Raw genomic sequence first — 8,333 nt, 5'->3', positions numbered from 1 at the left:
TAAGCCAGCCAAAACAGCCATGGACAAACAACTGCAAAGAGAGGACAGGACGGGCATAGTAAAACAGTTCAAAGTATGCAACTCAAAATTGTCACCACATCAGGAGCAGGATCAGTGACTGATTCTCCTTGAAGCCATCTCATCCAACTTTTGTTGCTAGAGACCAAGATGATTCTCCTTGCTAACCGCAACCCCTCCAAAAGAATGTTGTTGTGTTGATCAGAAATTCATTTTCCGGCAAGATTAATATCCCCGTTCATGGTATAAGATCCACTATCAACACAATTATCCCCACCAACTAGAACCATCCTGCTATCTTTTTCAGCAGAAACCAGAATTTCCCCTGCCTGTAAACTTGGAAAAGGAGCCGTGAAGCAATTATCCCATGACTGCACTTCCTTTTTCTCCTCTTCCAAGTCCGTTGCAAGCCAGTAGAGGCGTCCAAAACTACGATCTGTCGTTCAATTCCTTCTCTTGTAAGGGTCCATCTTGATTTGTCGATTGCCTGTTTTTGAACTGATTGGTTGATCACGAACCACGGTATTTCTTACATATTAACACTATAAGACGGCATGTGCGGGAATACGGCAAACAATTCCAGACAGCCAAATGAAAAAAATTAGCCATAGTACTGCCGATATCCATCGAGGTTTACAATGGAGATTAAACTCAGGCTGATCACATCACCTTTGGTGAAAAGCAATCCAAATCCGATTTATTTATGGATCAACCTTCTGCGCATCTGATCCTAAATATGATCTGAAATCCGATTATATGGTAGTAACCAATTAGTCAAGTTCAATAGTATGGTTTACCACCTTCGTATCTGAATCCATATTTGATTAGATAGTAGCAGATTAGCCATAATGACACGACCCACTTACATCCTAGATCTACATATCTTTAATCACATCCCAAACTGGGCTCAGATTTAAACACAAAACTTAATTCCTTATAGTTGGGGAGGGATTCATCATTGCCGTGTGGCCCTCCTGCTTGCCGAGATCGGATCAGGTGATGCATGGCTGCAATCAAAACCGTTTGCTTCCAACTCTTCTATGTTGCAGCAGAAGTGTGCTGCAGGAAAGGAAAGCACCGTGTTCTGTTGAATCCTTTGAAGCTACTGGCATTCCTTTCTGCTGGGTGTTTGCGTTCACATGAGGGGCAGATGCTTAAAGTTGTTGCTGGGACTTGGATGCAGCACCCGCCGGAAACTGGCAGTGATTTTAGCGCCCTTAGCTCTTCAACCTCCCTCTGTAGGCGCCGGTTTTCCTCCGTCAGCGTCTCGCAGCACCGTTTCAAATGCTCGCAGTCGACCTCCGTTTGCTTCAGCTTAGTCCTGATCGTTTCAAACATCGTTCAGCTGGTGGGTTCTATAGTATTTGATGCATGGAACGAATCCATCCACGCAATATTACTACAACTCAGTTCGATTAATGTAACTTGTCTCGGCTTTATGCTCTTAAGAGCTAAGAGTGCAACTGATCTGAAAACACAGAAAAAGAAAAAGAAGAGAGAGATCGCTTGGTGGTACATACCTTGCTCTGCGGTTCTGAAACCAGACTTCTACTTGCCGTGGCCGGAGGTTGAGCTGCTTTGCCAGGGCAATCTTTTGCTTCTGTAAGTTGAAACCAAGAAAAGGTTTGTCATATGTAATCGATTTGTTTTGATGGAATAGGAGAGATAAGTATCTGGTTCAGCGCTTATCATTCTTTCCGCCTGGTGTTTGGGAAATCCGAGTGTTCCATTATTTGGATCCAATGCCTATTTAAGAAACTTACCACATGGGATACCAAAGTATCTGTCCAAGAGGACTACTTCTATCCAGGAGACTAACTTGTATACATTTTATTAATGTTTGAATACATTTGACCATTTATATATATAAATGCTCCCTATAAGATTAAGAATATTGAATTAATGCTCCGACCAAAAAAAAAAATTCTGGCTCCGCTAGTGGGTGTGGGCAGTGGTCCACACTATCCGCCCACACCAGCCCATATATATCTGCCAATACTCCTCTCGGTAGAGAAGGAACAAAATACACACTCTCTTACCAACAACAAGCTGGTTATATGTTCGGGCCTTGAACACATCAAATGTGTTCGGGTGTCCAAATTTATGATTGTAATCAGAGAAAAAAAAGCTCAAATACATGTGAGGGAACAATGGGTTGCCCAAAAGAGTGGTGCATTATCAAGACCCAAACACACTGAACAAGTACCATGCCTTATGGTCTTTGTGTTTATTCTTCTTGTTGTTTTTTAGGATGAGCGAGACGTTAACAACCCACTATTCAAAGAAGAAAGGACCTTCTCTGCTGGAGTCTTGGGGTGCATTGGACTTGGGTGGCTAATAAAAAATAAAGAATAACTAATTTTGGTTGTATAAAAGACTGCCCTAGGTTGGTGATTTCATTTGCCCCAAAAATGGAAAAAATTTACTTCTGAACCAACATTTTTTATATCATTGATTCAGGAAAAAATTATATTTCTCGAAGGTTCCTTGTTAGTATAATTATAAGAGACCTAATTATGCTTAAAGGAAAATACTTTGGTTTATGTGCTACAAGACTAAAACCGAAATGAGCATTAATACCGTGGCATTTCTGAATGTACTTGATCCAATACCGACCCGTTTTCCCATGAGTCTTCTATCTAACGTTCAAAAATTTGAACTGCTTTTCTTCTCCAATTGTCTAAAAAGAAGAAACAATTTCAACTGTGCTGAGAATCTTTTCTAAAATTCTTAAGAGTTTTCTGAATTTACTTTCGCAGGTTGTCTGTATATTTTTAATTTTTTTTCAAGTGCCACAATAAAATTTTTGAAAATTATAATAATTTTTCAACGTGCACTCATCGGACCGTATATCGGATTGTGATATCTGTTTCCTTTTTCAGTTTTGATAACAATTATAAAAATTAAAAACAATTTTGGAAAAAGTTACTCAATTTCCAGCCCATACATTTATATCTATTGCTCCAATATTTTGAAATGATATAATTGGTAGAAAGGGAACGGGCCTCATACATAAATCGTGGCCTCTTCTCGGTGTGAGTCAAGTGACTATCACTTAAATTGATGGAGTTGCAAGTCGGAAACATTTGAAAATCATTTCTTGTCGCATTACATATTATGGCTGTAAATTTCTGCTACAAATACTAAAAAATTATTTTTGAAATATATATATATGTATATATATATATTAAAAATAAAAAAATCTTACAAATTTAAGAAAAAGGTAAAAGCTAATTGAATTGGCCGTTGAATTAAATAACTTAGCCACTGACTCGATTCGAATCAGCCTATATATCCTGACCATATTGGTCAACCTGCATGGTTTTCTAGTTAGAATATCAAACATTTAAGGACTCTGATCCGCCAGATCAATGGATATGGTCCCGTATTGACTGGTATATTAGTAGCAAATTAGTTCTAATTTTACTTGATTGACAGTTACCGATACGGCTCAATACAAACAGCGACCATCAGCGGATACAGTACTGTATCGTTCTGGTTCCAAAAACGAGATCGAAAACATATATATGTTAATAAACACATTAGAAGAAATCAAAAGTTTGTGAATCTCTTTACGAATTTGTAAACAGGAGACTGATTATTGAACGGACACATATGAAAAGCGAGACGTTTTTAGGAGCCAAGCAGCATTCGATCTGTACTCAAGAAGAGATGGTAGGTGCAGAATTTTTGGCTTACCGGATTAAGGGTGCTGTGCTCCCTGAAGCTCTCCTCAAGATAAGCGTACTGTTCCTTTGACAGCCGCAGCTTCTTCCTCGCCGACGACCCGCCTTCTTCCTCATCGCTGCACCTTGAGCTAGCTCGCTCTGTTTCCGCCTCGATTCCAGCAGCCTCCCAATCCCTTTTTCTGCCATCGCCATGAGAATTTCTGATCGCAGCCGCTGTGTCGCCACCTCTGCGACGATGGTGATCATGTTTTGGAGCTACGAGTCACAAATGCAACGCCATGCCTCTAGAATTTTAGCTCTTACAACTCACAAATAGATGACAGAAGTGATCCCACAGCAAAATCATGCCCAAGATGAATTATTTTCCTACTTTTTACTGTTACTCTTAAATCTATAAAGAAGCTAGATTCAGGTGGTACTGAAACTTACCCATTCGTGATAGTTCTCTAACATTAACCATCGTGGTAGATATATAGACTTACTGCAGATACCAAAATCTTTACTCAAAGAAACTTTTTACAGATTTTGTTAAATTGACTGATGCCATAAAGCATAATAGGTCCTCTGTTCCTTGGAAGGTTCTAATAATAGCAATAATGACAACAACCATAACAACCACAATAGTAGTAATAAATTAATAATAATACTAATCGAAGAAGATCTGATGTCTATCTGATCAGAGATAGTCGCGTCGGACAGATCTGTAACAAGATGACCAACTTGCAAGAAATGACGAAAAGCATCTATCTTATTCAAAAACTCATAAAGGGAGGGACTTCTCTTGCCAATTTGTCCTTGCACCAGGAGAAAAAAGAAAGGAGGAGATTTGCAAATTCTTTTTTCGTATTCATGATTTGTTAAGGCCATCTATCGCAATTAAGAGATATGCCTGCGGAGGAAGTGTGGGCAATTGCCCACACAGGCCCACAAAAATAGTTCATTTTCGTATTGATATTTGATGACAGTTTTTTTCATTTACATACCGTTGCCTCTTAAAAATTTAAAAATTCTATAAGTAGTGTCCCTTAGACAGAATTTGGAAGTGTGGCCAATTGCCCACACAGGCCCACAAAAATAGTTCATTTTCGTATTGATATTTGATGACAGTTTTTTTCATTTACATACCGTTGCCTCTTAAAAATTTTTAAATTCTACAAGTAGTGCCCCTTAGGCAGAATTTGGTTGCGCCCCTATGGTGCTTAATACACCTGCAGCTACCAAATTATTTCGCATCAATGACTAGCCGTAAGATTCGTAATGATAACTGCTGCAGAGAAAGTATTTACATAAGAGATACACTCGGATCCATAGACATAACTGTATGAAGCTCTATTGCCGTTTTGAAAAAAGAACAAATCCACATCCTACTTCTACGTTTCAGTGTCAATCGGATCGAAGAGTTTGCTGATCTATTCTATTAAACAAAGTTCAAATAAAATTTTGTTGTTGTCACTGTGGAGATAGAATAGTTTTGAAACCGAGATTATTGTACTTAGAGGATGCATGCATGGACATAAGTTTCTGTTCTTCTCATTTTACCGCGTCCAATTTACACCTGCTTCATGATCAGTATGGCCATGGAGGGTCCACTATCAGTTCCTCCTCCGATTGGGGTTTCCGTCAACATTTTCTATGAGGGTTTAGTTTAGGATTTTTAATCCTCTCAACTTTTAGAAGTGAAAAAGAAAGAAAGAAAAGGAAAGCTCATCTATATGCTAATAATCTACATGTAAAATTAACAAAGGAATTAGAAACTGTATTTTGGTACTTTCTTGCTATCCCCTGAATCACCTCCAAGACGGATGCAGGTACCATAGGAACGACAAAAAGAAAAATAATGTTCATCAAGAAGAGAAAAAAAGTATACAGCAATATTTTTTGGCAATTTCGCTGCATGCAGTTAAAAGCTTCCAAGGCCATAATGGCTATGGGTAGGTGAGTGAGCTTTAAAACTTCAGGCTACAAAGATATTAAAGAATTGATAACCTGCATACGGGTAGACTTTCTTAGTGAAATTTCCAAGATACAAAAAGGAAAAGAACCTTGTTCGCTTAAATCCGTTTAAAGAATAAAAAGAAACACGAAAGAGATGGACATATGTGGCGATGATCGATGAGGACGCCGACAAATCATGGAAAGAGAATATCAAACGTTCTGCCCACTAAATTTTCTCGAAAATCTTGCGGTATTCCGGCGACGGCGGGAAGCAAGAAGGTACCTTTCACGATACCAGAAGGCGAAAGCACATCAGCTCTAAGGCTTGGATCTGGGCTCAAGGGAAGCAAATCAAGCTGAACCAGTTCACGGCGGCTCTTACAACCTCCATGAGCGTCACCTCCCGGATCGCCGATAGTGCTACTGAAAGGCATGGCTAGAGCTATTTGAAGTCTCGATGGCGTGCTTCTTGCGACCTTGTCTGGTGTTTCACCAATAGACAGACCGAGCTCCATTTTCCGGTGGTGATCTGCAGAAATTCTTGGTAATTGGCAGCAGAGAATGGCCGATTGATGGAGAAGAAGATGATCCACCTACCCCGTATGACGATCAAAGAGACTGTTGCGAGCAATTCTTATAGGTGTTGGAGAGCGGTCTCAACCTGTTTCGATTTGGTGGAATGAAATACACGGAAGGATGAAGGTGGCAAGAAACAGTCGGTGGAATTTGACCCATAGGGTAGAAAGAAGACAACGCTCACACGTGAAGGAGAGAAAATTTTCAGAGCAAACGAATAAATAATGCAATGGAGGAAAAAGTCATGCTTGCACCCCCTTTTTTCTTTTTCTTTTCCTTTTTCTTTTCTTTTCCTTCGCTTTCTTTTTTATTTCCTGACGTAGATGCTGTTGAAGGTTCCTGTGGGTAAGCATGAAGCCCTATTTTCCTTCTTTCTACTTATTTTTTGGAAAAACAATGGACCAACTTTGTGAGGTAAGTGAATATATATATATATATATATATTCTGAATTTTGATCGTACTTGTGAAGGTAAAATGTAGATATAAATATAGTTATGGAGCACTAATATGTAAATAAGTAAGGGAGCAATGGACACTCTGTTCAATCACATGTACCAATCTCACAAAAGGTACACCAAGGTAGCTGTTGCATGAAGGACTTGGGTGTATTGTCGGCGAATTCATAGACCTACATTTATTTCCTTTTCTCGCAGAATATATTATTTTTCCAGTACAGGACATCCTAGTAGGGAATGATGAGGAAAATGTGATCACGTCCAAAGATAAACTAGCTAATTTTATCTCTCTCTCTCTCTCGCACACCATACTTATTTGATATGTATAACAAAAATCTTGGGGATCCACCACCAACTCTTTTCATGTTCTACAAACATTCGATTTCTATTAGTGTCATGAATATGTTGTTACACACAAAAATGGCCCCATTCGATATATTATATGATATCATAGGTTCAAATCAATTAGAAAAGGAACTAAGAACATCAGCTGTTCTTTCATAGTTATGTGGAACCGCAGATAAAGTAACAACTTAGTGCTTGGAATAACTCAAACAATTTCACCATCCTCTTCCTTCATAAACGAACAATGTGGAACGTTATGTCACTCTCTTCCTTTGTGTTGTGTCAGTCTCATCATCCTGGATATTACAGCAACTATGACTCTCTCTTTCTCTCTATACGCCGTCCTCCCACCGTAAGTACCGCCTTTGGGAGTTTCTGAAACAGACCACACCATATAGCTTGAACTAGATGTCTCTGAGATATAAAATCACAAGCAGCTTCTACGACCGAGACAAATCGCGACATGCACCGCTCCTTCACGTCAATCAACAATCGGCCTAACTACCCAAGATCGAGAAAAGCAAACATAGAAAAATTTTAGAGGAAAAAAGTTGGAACAGCGAAAGAAATCATATTTCGGTGTAATTTCTTTTGTTTTACCCCAATCATGTTGACGGTAAAAGTCGGTCGTTGATGTACGGCCATCAATGATTGCCGGCGGACGAAGGACCCGCCGGGCCCCAGCTCCGACGGTGCTTCCAAGGAGTGATCGGAAAGTGGGCGCAAACGGCTAGGTTGTCCCCTCCTTTCCAATTCCTCGGATTTCCGGCGGAGGAAATCGGCAAATAGTCGGCGACTTGATTTCCTCCACCGTCGTTTACATCAAAATAAATAAAAAAAAATGGTTTTAGAATTTTAAAAATGAATTCTTCCGGACAAAGCCACCTAAGAACAAGATTATTTCTAGATTATGTGATATTTTGCCACCATTTTTTCCATCATCCGAACACTGGCGGAGCCAAAAAAATTTTCTAGTGGGGCACTTATTCAATACTTTGAATTTGTTTGTGGTATTTATATATATAACAATCAAATATATCAATAGCAACAAAAATTCAAAAATTGACAGTTTTGAGTCAGATTACAAGTTAGAAAATTGAATTAATTGGTGTTTTAGATAAGCAAACTAGTTTAGACGCGACATGATCCATACTCGTGTTGACGTCACTCATTGTCTAAAACAGGCGGCAGCCGAACACCGTCAACTTGATGATTGGTAATGTATAAGTGGGATTAAGAAATGCCAAGTGTTGCTACATGGTCCTAAATCATTTAGACCCACCTTAAGAGTGTTCAAATGTGCTTCTTCTTGCC

At 39.2% G+C, this 8,333-nt stretch overlaps 1 protein-coding gene across 1 annotated transcript; it reads right to left on the bottom strand.

The window, feature by feature from the left end:
- Nucleotides 1-610: 610 nt before the first annotated feature.
- On the bottom strand, nucleotides 611-6,413 carry LOC116253057 (homeobox-leucine zipper protein HOX27-like). Its single transcript, XM_031627793.2, has 5 exons — nucleotides 6,240-6,413; nucleotides 5,926-6,171; nucleotides 3,718-3,962; nucleotides 1,539-1,618; nucleotides 611-1,339 (listed from the first exon to the last, which is right to left on the bottom strand). The coding sequence occupies exons 2-5, from the start codon at nucleotides 6,155-6,157 to the stop codon at nucleotides 1,057-1,059; spliced, it is 840 nt and encodes a 279-aa protein (XP_031483653.1). The 5' UTR covers nucleotides 6,158-6,171; nucleotides 6,240-6,413; the 3' UTR covers nucleotides 611-1,056.
- Between the last annotated feature and the right edge of the window lie 1,920 nt (nucleotides 6,414-8,333).

Source organism: Nymphaea colorata, chromosome 4 (assembly GCF_008831285.2).
Source record: "Nymphaea colorata isolate Beijing-Zhang1983 chromosome 4, ASM883128v2, whole genome shotgun sequence".
NCBI lineage: Eukaryota > Viridiplantae > Streptophyta > Magnoliopsida > Nymphaeales > Nymphaeaceae > Nymphaea > Nymphaea colorata.
Note: the sequence above shows the minus strand (reverse complement) of the source record. Positions and strands in the feature narration are given on the sequence as shown.